General features: G+C 44.4%; 1 protein-coding gene across 2 annotated transcripts in view; it reads left to right on the top strand.

The window, feature by feature from the left end:
* Nucleotides 1–15,907, top strand: part of LOC138491110 (uncharacterized) — a 578,562-nt gene that overhangs the window by 500,592 nt on the left and 62,063 nt on the right. For both annotated transcript variants that reach the window (XM_069617434.1, XM_069617433.1), the window contains 4 exons: nt 2,254–2,430; nt 2,578–2,780; nt 5,227–5,368; nt 7,920–8,161. In XM_069617434.1, coding sequence (XP_069473535.1) covers nt 2,254–2,430; nt 2,578–2,780; nt 5,227–5,368; nt 7,920–8,161 — 764 coding nt within the window. The remainder of the gene's footprint in view (nt 1–2,253; nt 2,431–2,577; nt 2,781–5,226; nt 5,369–7,919; nt 8,162–15,907) is intronic.

The raw sequence follows: 15,907 nt of genomic DNA, 5'->3' as shown, positions 1-15,907 counted from the left end.
AGGTGTATGATTGAGTGACTGGTGGTGTATGAGTGAGTGACTGGTGGTGTATGAGTGAGTGACTGGTGGCTGAAGGAGTGGGAATGTGATAGTGTGTGTCTGAATGTTCTGGGTGGGTGCATGCCTGTGTGGAGGCTGCAGTGTGAGTGGACGTGAGAGGTAGTCCAAGGTCCTAGGAGATATTTCTATGGAACAATTTAAGGTTATGATTGAAGTGGGAGGTTTTGGGCATCCTGTAGCTATTTTCGATTGAGAATGTTAGGTTGGTTTCAGCAAACTTAGAAATAAAGTATTTAATGGCTGGCCATGCTCAATAGAAGTTAGAGCAGATGGTGGTTGTTAAAATAGCTGAATAACTTGAAAAGCTTTCTGAGATTTATTTTTGTCATTGCTGATTTCATTCTGAATTAATTACTTATTTATCTCAAAAAATATTTTCTTATAATTCATTTGAAGTGCAATGAATGGCACTGGGAGTTTTACATTTTCTCCAAATGATTTCCTGCTTACTGAGGCTCCTTTTTAGATTTCTAAAATGGTACGAGGAACATGGAGCTCATTATTTTGGCTGTCAGTTCTTGATGGGGAGCATCTGTCTTACAGAAATGACGGAGATTCATTGAGAAAAATTCAGGGAGCCTGCTGGTCATTTTATTAATTGTGTCCTGAAAGAGAAGTGAGGGCAATTTATGTTTCAAGTATGTAGATTGCTTTCATTAGTCTTTGTATGATTGATGGAAGGATAATAAAATGATCTGACCAAGGCACTTAAAATACTGTCTCACTACAGTCCCGTGGCCCTCAAGAAAACGTGATCGATGCAATGACTTCTAACATGTGTGGGAACATCTCAGAGGCCATTGATATTGTGGGGTGACAGCAGACCTCTTAAGGCATTTACTTCAAAAATGTTTGCCAATCCATCCAAAGGGTAGTCTCCCAAAAATAAGAAATGTTTGAAACTTAAAGCCTCTGCGCTAAGGAGAAGGTCTGATGCTTCCAGGGATGGCTTAGCAGAGCCTGGTGGTCGATAGCAAAGTAACACCGCCATTGTCTCGGGAAGATAGCTCAGGGGTAACATGCTCGCCTTGGAAGCAAGACGACGTGGAGTAGCACAGGTTTGATCCCCGGGTCTGCGCTTAGAAACCTCCGAGTATTAAGCGTGTTATAAATAACCTGTCATATCATATCATTTGATTATTCAGTTCTGGTCCAGATCGCAGTAATTAGCATTACATCTGTCCTGCTGTCCCGCAAAAGGAGGGGAAGAAAAGAAATATTAAATATTGCTTTATATATGATGTTGGCACCACCTCGGTGCTCATGACATGATCACCATCCACACTTGTATTGGGGTCTGTGGCTAGATGTGTGTGTGATTGCAGTATGCATGTAGACGTCCTGCTTAAATGAGCTGTGACACACGTTTAGATTTCACTGATTCTTTTACTCATTTTTAACTCCTTCTAAGTGAATTGGTAGGTCTTTACTACAACCCTAAGCAACCTAATTTTGTTTAAGAAAACTACTTGCCAACGCTGCAGGGTGGCCACTCAAGTGCCAGACCTTGCCTTTTGAACACATTCCCATTGACTTCTGGGACTTGTAGTTTAGTTGTCCTAATATGAATTATCCACCTACTTTCATCATGTACATTGGCTCTGACTAGCAGGCCGTTACTGGACAAGCCCACTGAAGTAAGTAATAGTCGAGGCACTCAAAACGTATTGAGTATTTATTTGTAAGTCTTAATGCACAAGTGTAAGGGTGAAAACCCCACGGACACCACTCCGTCAGCCTCCAACCAGCAGCAGGAACAACTGCTATATCTTAACTGTCCCTCTTGAACTGTAAAATTCCTGGCTCTCATTCCTTGACCTCACTCATTGCAAACATTCCAAGCATGCTATGCATGTGTCAGCTGACTCCAGCTGACACCATACTACACCCACCCCAGCCCAGGGTCAGTAACTCTATGGCATTGTCATGTCTCCTGTCCACCGACAGGCGATTGGGTATGAAGAGCCATGGGTTCCCATAGAACTGAACAGTTTCCTGTGATTTCACATAGTGAGGGTTTGGCACGACTTGGTGCTGGATTAGCTCACCTGACTCCTGCTCCGGAACGCTGTGTGTTCCTGCTCTGTCACTCCCCAATTATGGTCGTCTGTTTCTAAAATCCTCTATGTTGGTTTGGTCACGTTCCGAATCCTGGATGGGCGGGTTCTAAGACACTCCTTACTTCTCCCACAGGCATCTTCAAGGAATGCCATGCAAAGGTGCCACCGCAGAACTTCTTTGAGAGCTGCATATATGACATGTGTGCTACCGGTGGGCAGTCCGTGTCCCTGTGCTACGCTCTGCAGTCCTACGCAGCACATTGCACGAATGCCGGCGTTTGTGTGGACTGGAGGACCAACACTCTGTGTCGTAAGTCTTCTTTCTGGCTCATTGTAAATTCACGTCGTTGCAGAGATAAGCCCAAGCCCTTGTATTGTGGCTTGCTTAAACATCATGGATTCTACTTGTAACAATGCTTATATTTGTCAGAAATTAAACATATGTCTTTGCTCTTAGCAATATCGTGCCCAGGCGGAAGCCACTATGAGAGCTGTGGGACCCGATGCTCTGCAACATGTGTCAACGCTACCGTTTCCGGCAGCTGCAGCAGCGCCAAGACTGAAGGCTGCTTCTGCGATGCAGGATATGTCCTCAGTGGGGATAAGTGTGTTCCGCCGAGTGAGTGCGGCTGCATCGACGGCGAAAACAGCTATCATCAGGTAATCGACCTCTGAGAAGCCCTCAGGCTCTGTCTGGTCCATCAGGATTCATGTGATAGAAGTCAAGAAAAGGAAGTTCCACGATTGACCCCAGAATGGGGCCATGTCATATTGGGAATCCCAAAACATCACTGCCACTGTGTTCTTCCCCCTATGACTTGTAAAGTGCTCTGTTGGTTCCTGAAGCTGGGTCCACACTCAATGACTGCCCTAATAGTAACATGCATGGGTTTCTTGGATACTTGACTCAAGTATTGACAGGTGATCAACCCTTGATTCTCCCACTGGGTCTCAAATCCCGGCTTTCTCTGTGGGGTTGTTTCCTTGTAATAGAGTAGTATGAGACCTGTTCCTTTCATGGTCTGTAAATCGACTCCATCTGCTTGGAAAAGGATTGATGTATGAGGCACTCCTTTCATAAAAAAATAATGACAGACTCCTTTGTCATTGGGTGGTGCAATGTGTCTTTTATGTGAGAGGTTCTTTGGGCAGAATGGAGTCTTTGGCTAGTTCATCCGTGTTTCCATAACAGACTTTACTTTGAAGTGTTGCTCCTCATCAAAGAGTAGTTCTGTAGTGGGGGTTTGTCAATGACCCTCTGGTGGCTGTCAAGTGAGTCGAGTACAGATGTGAGTCAATAATCCTCTGCTACCTGGAGGCACCAAAGTAGCCGGAGCGTCTCTGCCTCCGGTGGTGTTGTTTGGTTTCTACTGAATTAGTTCAGACTATGAGCGGGACAAAGACTGATATGCGAATGGTTATTTCCCATCTGTGAAAGGTACAGTGAGCAAAAAGCGATGGCTGCGGACTCTCAAAGTGGGGAAAATAAACAGAACAGGTTATCATGCTATGTTCTTTCTGGAGAGGGGCGCCTGCTACCCTTTTTGAAATCTGAGCTGGTAGGTGCTGCTTATTGTGAGTTACTCCCCTTATGTAATACCCCCAATCAGATATTGAAAGGAACAGGAGGCTGGTCGAACAAGTTGAACATTAGTGGCAAAGACGGTGTGCTGGTGTGGCCGATGGAACGCTGGTGGGGCAGATGGAACACTGATGGATGCTTGTGGGACAAATTGAACACGGGAGGAACAAGTGGAACACATAATATAAATGAAATATTGGAGGAAAGTGGAAAGCTAGACCTCTGAGGGCCAAGATGGAAGGCAGGTGGAGTAGATTGAACGTTGTTGCTATAAGAGACATGTTGACTGAATTGTTTGGGCAGGTATATTCCTGTCTGATTAGATAGGAGGCTGGTGGTATTGGCGAAATGTTCATTGAATAAATGCAAATCTTTTGGAAGATATGGAATGTTGTTGACATTTGATTTTACTGATTTTATTTATGATTAAGTTGGTAGATGCCCCCTGTGGAGCTCCCGCTTTGTGATTCCACAGGAAAGCTGAGAGAAAGATGATGAGATGGATGGAAAGCTTGCAGAATGGAATGCATGCTGGTGGAATACTGTCTGTGAACGACTTATGCAATTGCTAGAGCTCTGAAGCAATTGAGTGTTGGCGGAAGAGATCAAATGTTGATTGGGCACATGATGACATTTTGATGGAAACAGGTGTTTTCATTGTGATCGAGCAACATGTTGGAGAATTGGTGGGATTTCTGGCATGCTGGTGTAATTTCTGGTGTGCTGCAGGGATCAAAGGAAGGCTGTTGGAACAGGCAGAATTCAACTCGAAAAAATGAAATGCTAAGGAATATGATGGAATGCGATAGAAAAGAAGAATGTCTTTGGAATAGATGGAGTGCAGTTAAAGCAGATGGAATAACAGTGAACTAGACCTAATGCTGGGTCCATAAGTGGAATGCCGGTGGACTAGACAGAATGCTGATATGATTGTGTCCCAGGGGAGAGGTAGACAGAATGTTGAAGCCTGGATGGAATTCTGCTGATGACGTTCATGAAATGCTAATAGATGAGACTCTGATGAAGAGAAGAGGTTTGGATGTTTGTTGAAACACTTTGTTGGAATAGCTCAGCTGGCAGTAGCCTGTGTGAGGAATGCCGCCAGAGGTCATCATACATTCAAGGTATCGCCGTTGGCCAACGTTGTGAGTTATATTCTGTTTAAACCCCCTGGTTGTCCCTGGGAGTATTAAACATATCGATGAATCTCTTGGCAGGCAAGAGTGCAGGTACACTGATATGAATTTGGGGAGTAAATAACCCAGCTGCAATGCATTGCATTGCTCTGCTCCCATAATCCCTGAACCAAGGGTGCAGAGAAGCGCATCCCCTCCTCGACCTCAGTGGCAAGTCCAACATGGAAGAGGCAATGCTCGATAAATGCTCTCAAACTAAGTATGCTGTTTATGCCATACACACAACATGAATTGCCATTATCCATAGTGTGTTATGGTGTTATTGAGTATTAGACAAATCTTCATTTTTGTGGCGTACATCTTCTGAACGCTGTGCCTTCTTTTCCAGCTGGGTGAAAGTTGGTACACACAAGCAGACTGCAGTGAACGATGCACATGTAACCAGGACAACAAGATAGCATGTACCCCATGGAGTTGCCCTCAGGAGAAATGCCAAGTGACAGACGGTGTTCTGGGCTGCCATTCAACAGGTGAGATGTCCCTGACATGTTCTGCTTTGCTTGCATCATGATTAAGAAGCAGAATGAAGCCATAGGAGAGAGATGGGGTGAGAAGATCTGGTTTCACCACTTGATCACTCGCCTTGAATGTGGGCAAGTTCTAACCGGGCTTCTGGGACACGAGGCATGGATCTCCACCCAGGCACTGGTTCCACCTCCACAATGTCAGCAAGCAGCAGGCACGTCTTCACATGCACCAGAGACCAACTCCTATCACAGATGAGGACATGTGTGCAAATTCCCCCAGCAATTACCTGCTAGGAGCCTGTTCTGTGGCTGCTGTCGCAGGGTTCCAACAGTGACCAAGACCAAAGCTGCAACAATCCTTTGCAGTTCACTCATTGTTTTAGGGACCACAGTCCAAGAATCGGGCAGCTCAAATGTAGAAGAGGTTCTCCCAAACAAATTAAAGGGCAGGATGGTTCTTCTCCAATGGGCTCGGGTCTCATTCCTCTCAAGGACCCTCCTCTTGTTAAAGTCCTTTTCCAAAAGATGTATATTCCAAGGCTACTCTCAGCTTCTGGAACAAGTGTCCTAGTTCATACCGATCCTGATAGGTTAGCCTTACCCATCCCTGACATTGTGTATTTTAGGGTGGCCCAACCATTTTTTACGGTCTAAAAGAGATGCAGGTTTTCTGCGGTCCTACACCCTGAAACTGATAATGATTTTCAGGCTCATGAGTAGATGGGCCAGTGGTCATAGTTTGGTTGGAGAGGATGAACAGGGTTCCCTGAGATGTGTTCTTGCCAATTCTCCCTCCTGATTTCTATCCCTCCTCGCCCACCTCTCTGGTCTCACAGAATCCTCCCTGGCCTAGTTGTGTTCCTTTTTCCACCACGTAAACGTTCCTGCTCTTCCGACATAAAAAGGTAATTCTCTGTCTTTGCCTCATCTTTCTTTCACCTCCTGATGTTTCTGTCTCCACCTCTTGAGATATCATCACCTGGTCTATTCTGATCTTGCCGCCTGCTGTTGGAATCTTTAAACTGACTCCTCCTACGAGCGTTACCTCATCTGGGGGTAACACCTTTGCCGACTGACGTTACACTTTGAGTTTCTGTCATACTACTTTCACTACAACCTCTACCTTCTGGTGTTCCTTCCTCCGCCTTCTTCACATCGCCCACGTCCTCTGTATCAACTCCACCTTCTGATAGTATCACCTCTTCTTTCCTCTACTTAACTCCTGCTCATGTGTTCTGATATAACCACCTCCTCCTGTAACCATCTCCCTTCTAATGTTACTTCCTCCTCTGTCCCTCCCTTAATTCTCACCACCTGCTCCTGTCCTCTCCCCTCTCTGTTGTTACCACCTCTTCCTTTACCTTATTAGCTCCTGCCACCTCCTCCTGCTCTCCACTGCTGCCACCTCTCCTGTCATTTGTGTCTCTCCACACTCTGCTTTCTCCATTTCTCTCAATTCTCCACCCTTCTCCCAACACGAGCTTCCTTCTACTGCACCCACAGTCAGCAAGTGGGGCTGGGTGCTTTTATGCTGTATTCTCTCATTCCCCTAGGTGTGGTTATGTCGTGACTCAGAGTCTCAGGTGAATTTATACTGTGTTCCCAAGTACCATCCAGAGAGAGATAAAAACTCCAGTCATTAGGACCAAAGTTGGAACGGGAAACTACTGTGTCTGGTCTTCGGTGGCTGAAAGGGAAACAGCATTATAACCAAAACCAAACAAGTCACCCCATAAGTGAATTGACAATGGCATCCTCAGTGAACCTCATCTACCTTTGTGGACCTGGGCAGTCTCCCAGGCGCCGTGGCAACCCCCAAGGATGGGGCAACAACAGAGGGAAATGGAGCGTGCCGCTCACAGGTGGTCTCCGATGGTGGAGAGCAGGGAGCTGCCACGCCTGCGACAGTAAGCGCTGTGTATTTATGACAGGTTACCAGAGAGTGTCTGCACCTCTGGCTTGTTTTGAGATTAGGGTGCATGGAATTTTTTTGATGTAGCTATTATGTCCTAAATCCTTTAGCCAACCATTTAGGAGCAGCCCTCTCCACACAATTGGATCTGTTGAATGCAGTTGTGTCCCTGCATTCTTTACATTTTCAGGTACAAAGTTCAGACATGTTGCAAAGAGAGAATCCTTTGTAAACAGGAAGCAAGTCGAGGTTGTGCTGTGATCAGGTTTTCAGCTGAGCTCAAAGTTGAACACACAGAAAAGGGAGAATAGGACAAAAAGTAAACACTTGCTGCTAGAGATGCAGAAAAGGGGAGATCAGTTCTTTGTTAAATAGCAAATGTCTCAAAAGGTATTTAGCGCTTTTCATGCTGAGGAAAAGTCAATCATTTCCAGATAAATATTTGAACCCGGCAAAATGTGTAGCCTAAATGTCACCTAAACACAAATGTATTGATTCTTGTAGAGAAATCTATTAAATCAAGTGTTTTGAATTATTTCTCTTGAAAAGTAAAATTTAATTCATAATGTCAAGATGAACAATTGAAGTCACTACAGCCATAAAAACACTTGGGTTACTGAGTCCCTACTCTGTCCTCTCCAGGTAAGGCCTCGTGCCACGTGGCGGGCGATCCCCATTACTTCACCTTCGACAAAGTGATGCACACGTTCCTGGGTACCTGCACGTACACCTTGGTGCACGTCTGCAACAACAGCAGTGTGATTCCGGTGACCATCAGCGGCAGGAACGAGGACCGCGGCATTCAAGGGGCCACGTATCTCAAGGAGGTGTACGTTGACGTCTACAACACACGCATCACCCTCCAGAAAAACCGAAAGACCCTGGTATGCAAAGTTTTAATTTAACAAAATCTAAATAACAAACTAAAAAGGCTAAAATGTATTCAGATGTCTTCATTGCAGAATACCTTCTTCAGGCAAGTTACAAGTACATGTTATAAGTACTTGGTTTGGTCTTTTCCCGTCTTAACTACTCTGGAGCCCTTCTCATTGGTCTTGCCGCTTATCAACTTGCTCCCCTCCATCCCATTTACGATTCTGCTGGAAAGACTCTTTTCCATCCCTCTCACTGTATATCTCATCATTCCTCTCTCCTGTCTACCTTCTGGCTTTCCTTTCATGCTCAACTCTGTTTCCATGTCTTCTGTATTGTTTTCAGTTGCCTCCAGAGACTGGCTCTCAGTATCTTCCTTCTCTGGTTTCTTTTCATCTTCCCCTTCGTCCTCTTTTTTTGCAAGCTCACTTCCTTCTCACTGTCCCTAATCCTCCATGTGCTGCCTCACACATTTGCCCCTTTTCCCTTTTGGCACCTAAACACTGGAACGTTCTTCCACTTAACATCTGTACTGATCCTTCTCTGGCTAATTCCCGGACTCATCTCAAGTCAGTGTTACTGCGGTCTAATTCTCATCCTGTTGTTTCTTTAACCATTATATATTCATTGCCATTAATCATTATATTGTACCGCCCCTTTTCCTCATATATAGCACCTTGGCAAAAGCACTATAGAAATCACAATAAATGCAAATAAAATACATTAAATACTAAATTAGTGATTTCATATACATAGATACAATGGAGGACATGTTATATCAAGTGAAAATTGCTTGCAGGGGGCGCTAATGTTAGCACTTACGTGCTGTCACTCAGCTCCTCCCCATGCACTTTTCAACTTTTACAAAAGGGAGTGGAAATTGAATGAGTAAAAATAGGTGAAACCACCTTCACTCTTTCTTTTTACTCCCCATTTAGTAAAAACGTAAATGTCACCTGAAAATTACGCTTTGCAGCTGGTATTTCCAATGTATTCCTGTGGAATTTGTCTGCTTTTTGCAGGTGGAAAATGCAAGCTGAATCCATAGGAATACATTAGCTTTGCGTCTGCATTAGAATCTCATGGAGGCATAAAAGCCAGAGGCATTTGAAGGAGAAGGAATCCAGGGCACGAATGCTGAATTTGTTTAGTTCCCGGACTCCTCCTTCAAATGCATTGAAAGTCCCCTGTAGTGTAAAAGCAAGACGTAAGTAGTGTACGTCTTGCTTTTGTGCCTTCCTTTCCACTTCACCCCTTATAATATGTTTTTCTGCAAGATCGTCAGAGCTCGCTGTACAAATTGATTAATGCACCGTTGTCTTCCATCCATTGCAAAGTGATTAGGATCGATCTACCACCCAAAGAAAATGAATAGTTCAATAACACCCTTGGAGCAGCAGATCACAAAATGTCAGAGATTCATTCGCTCCCCGCACCGACACTACAGGTGCAGTCAAGGGGGCTGGTTTGTTGTTTTGCGCAGTTTCTGCACCTGTGCCTTCAGCGGGTGGACTTCAGTAAGCCCTTACTATGCAAATTCTGAGGATGTGAGATCTAATGCTGAGTTTCTTTGGTGCGTCACAGACTCCAATACCCGCCTTTTAGGCGCCACTTACAATCCAAGCAGTCTTTTCCTTAGGCGCCACTCAGACTCCAATACCAGCCTCCTACTTTGGTGCCACTCTGATGCCAATACCCACCTTATTAGGTGCCGCTTAGAGTCCAATCCAGACTCTTCCTAATTTCCACTCAGACTCTAACACCAGCCTCTTCTTTTGGTGCCACTCAGACACCAATACTCGCCTCATTAGGCACCATTTGGAGTCCAACGCAGTCTCTTCCTTAGGTGTCACTCAGACCCCAATACCAGCCTCTTCCTTTAATGCCACTCCAACACAATACCATCCTCTTCCTTTGGTGCCACTCAGACTCGAATACCAGCCTCTTCCTTTTGTCCCACTTCCATCCCTTGCTCCCTAGCACACTTGCCTTCTTCCTGGGCAGCAGCGCCACCACCGCACTGTGTCTCATGCTACCATCGAAACGGAAGAGGGGCTCTGCATGGAGCCCCACCTTCCATTTCCAGTGTACCATCTTAAATACGTTTTTGTTTGAATGAACAGAAAACCAGGAGAGCGGGGCTTGTTCATTCAAACAAAATCATTGCTATCAACACTCCAGATTAAAATCCTGTGGTGCTAATAGCAATAAAACCCGATCCAGTGTGCAGGATTGGGTGTTAACGGTGCCAAGGTCCATCGTTAGGCAATTTGGACCTCGGGCTGATACCACTTGATCTGTCTTTGCACCAATAACCAAATGATATCCCATGTATCCCCTTCATAGTAGCAGAAGATGTACTAATAAGCAACTGATATACCAAGTATTCCCTTGTTAGTAGTACAGGAGGCACTAATAGGCAACTGATAATCTCAATATCCCCTTGATAGTAGTAGATGGTGCACTAATAAACAACTGATATCCCAGGTATCCCCATGATAGTAGGAGAGGATGCACTAATAAGCAACTGATATCCCAGGTATCCCCATGATAGTAGGAGAGGATGCACTAATAAGCAACTGATATCCCAGGTATCCCCATGATAGTAGGAGAGGATGCACTAATAAGCAACTGATATCCCAGGTATCCCCATGATAGTAGGAGAGGATGCACTAATAAGCAACTGATATCCCAATTAGCCCCTTCATAGTAGGACAGGATGAACTAATATGCAAATTAAATACCAGGTGTCCACTTGATAGTCATAGAGATTCGCTAATAAACAACTAATATTCCTGATATCATCTGCATAGTAGTAGAGGATGCACTAATAAGTAACTGATATCCCAGGCATCCCCTTGATAGTAGGAGAAGGTGTACTAATAAGTAACTGATGCCCTAGATACCCCCTTGATAGTAGTTGAGGATGCACTAATAAGCAACTGTTATCCTAGATACCCCCTTGATAGTAGTAGAGGATGCACTAATAAGCAACTGATGCTCTAGATACCCACGTGATAGTAGTAGAGGCTGAACTAATATGCAACTGAAATACCAGGTGTCCTCCTTATAGTAGTTGAGGATGCACTAATAAGCAACTGATATCCTAGATACCCCCTTGATAGTAGTAGAGGATGCACTAATAAGCAACTGATGCTCTAGATACCCCCTTTATAGTAGTAGAGGCTGAACTAATATGCAACTGAAATACCAGGTGTCCTCCTGATAGTAGTAGAGGATGCACTAATAAGCTACTGATATCCCAGGCATCCCCTTGATAGTAGGAGAAAGTGCACTAAGCAACTGATATCCCAGGCAGCCCACTGATAGTAGGATAGGATGCACTAATAAGCAACTGATTCCCCAAGTGCCCCTTAATAGTAGCAGAGGGTACAGTATAGACTGTCCAGTATCCCACATATCGTCTTCATAGCAATAATATATGTAGAGTATGGCAGTCTGATATCCAAACTGTCCTCTGATAGTAGTGTAAGATGCAGTAAGAAGCAGTATCACATCCTTGGTACTCCTTGATAGTAGTATATTTTAAAAAGAGACCTGCTATCCTATGGATAGTAGCAGAGAGCTCTGGACAGGCCACCTGGTATCCCAGGAACATCCTTAACAGTAATAATTTATATAGAGTATGGCAGAATGACATTCCAACGGTCCCCTGATAGTAGTTGTGGATGCAGCATAAGGTTATTTGGTAGTACCAGAATGATCTATAGTAGTGCGAAACATGAGATATGTTCAGCCAGTATCTCTGGTTTTGCTGGATAGTTTTGAGCTTCATGGACTTTGCACAGAGCCTTAAAATAGAGTGGGTTGACAACGGGGCATCAGATCTTTACTTTACTTTAATTTAAGTTATTTCTAAGGCGCAACCAAAGTCTCCCAGAGGCATGCGAGCGCCGACAAAGCAGTAGATGTTAGAGTGTATAGGGGAGCCTAAACTGGACCTTATCTAAAAATGAGTGTTTTAAGATGTTTCTAAGAACTCAAGGGAGGGACTATTTCTTAGTTCAAGGGGCAAGGCATTCCATTTGACAGGAGCGGCCACCCAGGCCGCCCCATTTTTTACCAATTTCAGCAAGACTTTCAGTATTTGCAACCTTTTAGCATCAATAGAGGAGAGAGGTCGAGCTTCAGGTTTATTTTTGAGGCTACAGGCTATATAAGCAGGGTTGAGCCCTGCCAAAGATGTGTAAGTGATAGTGAGCAGCCTGAAATCAGTCCCAGAGCTGATGGGAAGCCCCTGCAGATTTCTGCGCACCTCCGACACGCGTGCATGCTTCCGCATTCCCATGATCGCTCTGATGGTACTGTTTTGAACTACTTGAAGTTTGGAGACTTTTCTTTTTGCCACCCCCACCAATAGAGAGCTACAGTAGTCCATTTTTGATTAAATAATGGCTCGGGCTACCGTTTTTCAGCCCTTTTGGGAGAGAAATGGGCGAATGTGCGAAACGAGCCGTATATAATAGGTCGAAGCTGAGACCAGGCTATCGACTTGAGCTGTCATATTAAGTGACTGGTCAAAGATCACTCCCAGTATTTTTATTTTCCCTTTGGTGGGGATGGCGTGATTCGCAATGTGGAAGGAGTCATAGTCAAGAGTCTGGGCCTGGACCCAACAAGCATACGTTCAGTCATTTTGTTGATTTAAATCCAGCCCACTCATGTCCATCCATTCGTGTATCAGATCATTAATTAACAACACCGTTTTGGCGTCTTTCTCATAAAAGCCTGATAGCGGAATGAGGCATTGAGAATCGTCCATGTAGTTTAAGAAGCATATTCTTTTCTCCTCAAGTATTTGGAAAATGGGGGCCTTAAAAATGTTGTAGAGAACCGGGGATAGACACGCTCCTTGGGGAACACCATAGTTAAGGGGGACTGGGTCAGCTTTCGCTAGCTCGCTACAAACCTGCATGGTCTTGTTACCTAGGAAGGACTGCATCCAGTCCCTCCCTTTGTCACTAAAGTTTGCTACCTCCTGTAATCTAGTCAGCAGGAGAGGGTGGCCCACTAAATCATAAGCGAAGACAAGTCCAAGGACAACAGCAACATAGTGCCCCGTCATTAATGTTTGCCATCATGTTGGATTTTAATTCCAATAGAGCAGATTCAGTGCTGAAGCCGGGTCTAAAACCTGACTGATCTTTACTCAAAATTGAGTGATCTTTTATGTGGCACAATAATTGTTCGTAGGCCACTCTATCCATGATCTTCAGCATAAAGGGAGAGTTCGAAATAGGACTATAGTTGGAAGCCACGATGGGATCTTTTTCTGATCTGTTACTTTTTTTACAAAGGGGCAATCCAGGAGTCCTTTAATCTAGTAGTCACCCGTCCTTCTTTAAAGGCGGCGGTCACAATTTTAGTAATAGAACTGAAGAGTCTCTGAGCAGGCCTTAATTGCAACGACTGGAAACAAATCCCCTTTGCAGCTAGATGGTTTAAGTTTGGCCAAGATAATACGAAGTTTGTCTTCAGTAATACTCCTGAAGTTGAACTTGGGGATAATCGGCGCATTGGGCAAGCTTTCATTCAGCACAACCTTAGTCGGAGGAACTGGTGGTAGGGTTTTAGCTTGTGCTATAGTCTTTTTTATCTTTTCCGTCTTGTTCACCAAGGTTGTTTGAATATGAGTGCACCAGTCTTGATCTTTACAGATGGTTTCTTAAAATTTAACATTGGGTTTTTCTAATTCTTCCAGAATGGCAAAAATGTCTTTAGAATCATGTTGGGCATTTTCTATGCGTCTTCATAGGGGTCTTTTTTAGCTTTGAAAACGGCCAGTTTAAATATCCTGGCCGCCTCCTAATAACATAACTTGTCATCATCCGCCTTTGATTTTTTTCACTGATAGAAGTTTTTCTGTTTTATCACTCTTAGCATTTTAAGGACATCATTAAAACACGTGTTATAAGGATGGTTAATGACCTTCCTATTTTTTAGGGTAGCTAGAGTGTTAATGGCTTTGGTAAGTACGTCCAAGAGGGTGGCAGTCATATCGTCCAAATTGTCCTAGGACGAGGAAGTCATCTGGGACACAGGACGGATCCAATCCTTCATTGACTCTGATTTGATCCTCTTCATGTTTCTGGACACGATCCAGTTTTGTTTAGCCTGGCTGGTTTTGCTCCCACTAGCAGTATTTATGCTAAATTCAATAAAGGAGTGATCCGACCAGGGGCAGAGGGAGATGTCAAGTTCATTAATCTTCGTGTTAAGTGAGAAGACCCAATCCAACATATGCCCCTTACTATGGGTGGGTTTATCTACATGTTGTTGGAATCCCAGTGCTGTCATGATCTTAGCAAGTTCACCAGCAGCAAGATATTGGGATCATATTTCTAGAGATTAAGATCACCCATTATCAGCCATTTTGCAGCCCCCTTAAATTGGGCTAACACCAGGCTGTTCATGTATGATACGAAATAGGGCATGATAGCAGGGGGACGATAAATCAATAACATGTTTATTGTCGTGGTTGCGTCTGTTCTGACTTTGATATAAAGCGTCTCGCAGCCACTGCGACCTTGAATGGCAACTTTCCATATATCCAGGACATTATTGAATAGAATGGCCACACCCCCACCCCTTGATTCTCCCCATTGAAACATAGACGGGAGTGTTCTTTGGAGGGTGGCTAAGGCCAAAGAGGGACGTGCGGCTGCATGTAACCAGGTCTCCGTCAAGGCGCAAATGTTGATGTCCTGGTCTACTATGTCATCTGCAATTGTGACTGCGTGTTTAACTAGAGACCTGGTTTTGGGAAGGAGCACTCTGAGACTCCTGTCAGTCCTTATTGCTACCTGCAGATTGAGCCCAAGTTTTCGTCTCATGGTCCGTAATTCTATCTACATTCGTTATGTGGGGACCTGAAAATACGCTAGAGTAGTGAGAGAAAAAACCGAACCAAGCCATCCTACCGCAGAGAAACGCCCCAAGCCGCCGCGTCCACCAAGAACTGGCAAAGACTGGCTTGGCTCCCTCGTGCCGCTCCTCTTGCGCCTGCTTTGCGAGTATCTAGTCCAGAGGACTACAAAGCTGCTGGGAAATGTGGATCCGTGGCTAAAACCGAGTTAAATGAGCTCTGAGTAAAACTGTGATTAATGGACACAAATGAGATAAAAGCCTCGTATTTATTTAGAACACAAATACACACAAAAGATTCTTAAGGTACTTCCAAATTATATCCTAAAATGCAATTACATTTCCAGTATAAAGAGAATGCAGCACACTTGCAAGGAAATATACATAAGAGTTGAAGCAACGTTGTGCTCTACAACACACACACGCAGTGACTAAGTGTGCACGTTGTCAGGAACATGCCATCCCATCTACGTAGGCTCAGTAAACGATGGGCAGGGTTTTAGAGTATTATCACCTTGAGTGCTGGCAGCTTTTGGTGGTAGATGCCATTTGCAGGGTCCAATCTGGGCGTAAATGGGATAGTCACAGCTACAAACATACATGGTGACCCTATAAGGAGGCAAGACACGCTACAAAACTCTACTAAACATTTGTATACATCGCACAATTATACATTATATATACGATACACACGATGGAGGCCCCACAGCTGTTGCCACCTTAGCCCAATGATGGAGCCTCTGATGGAGTGGCTTGCGTCAGTTTTACGAGTCATTGATATTAAGGGGTGTTTGAAAAGCTAAGATAGTTTAGGACTTACCTACCAGCAGTTGGTCAGTGTCTCAGTCAGGGAAGATCGTGTTTACCACTGT

This window comes from Ambystoma mexicanum, chromosome 10 (genome assembly GCF_040938575.1).
Source record: "Ambystoma mexicanum isolate Mex_15411 chromosome 10, UKY_AmexF1_1, whole genome shotgun sequence".
Taxonomy (NCBI): Eukaryota; Metazoa; Chordata; class Amphibia; order Caudata; family Ambystomatidae; genus Ambystoma; species Ambystoma mexicanum.
This window is presented reverse-complemented; position numbering and strand designations above follow the sequence as displayed.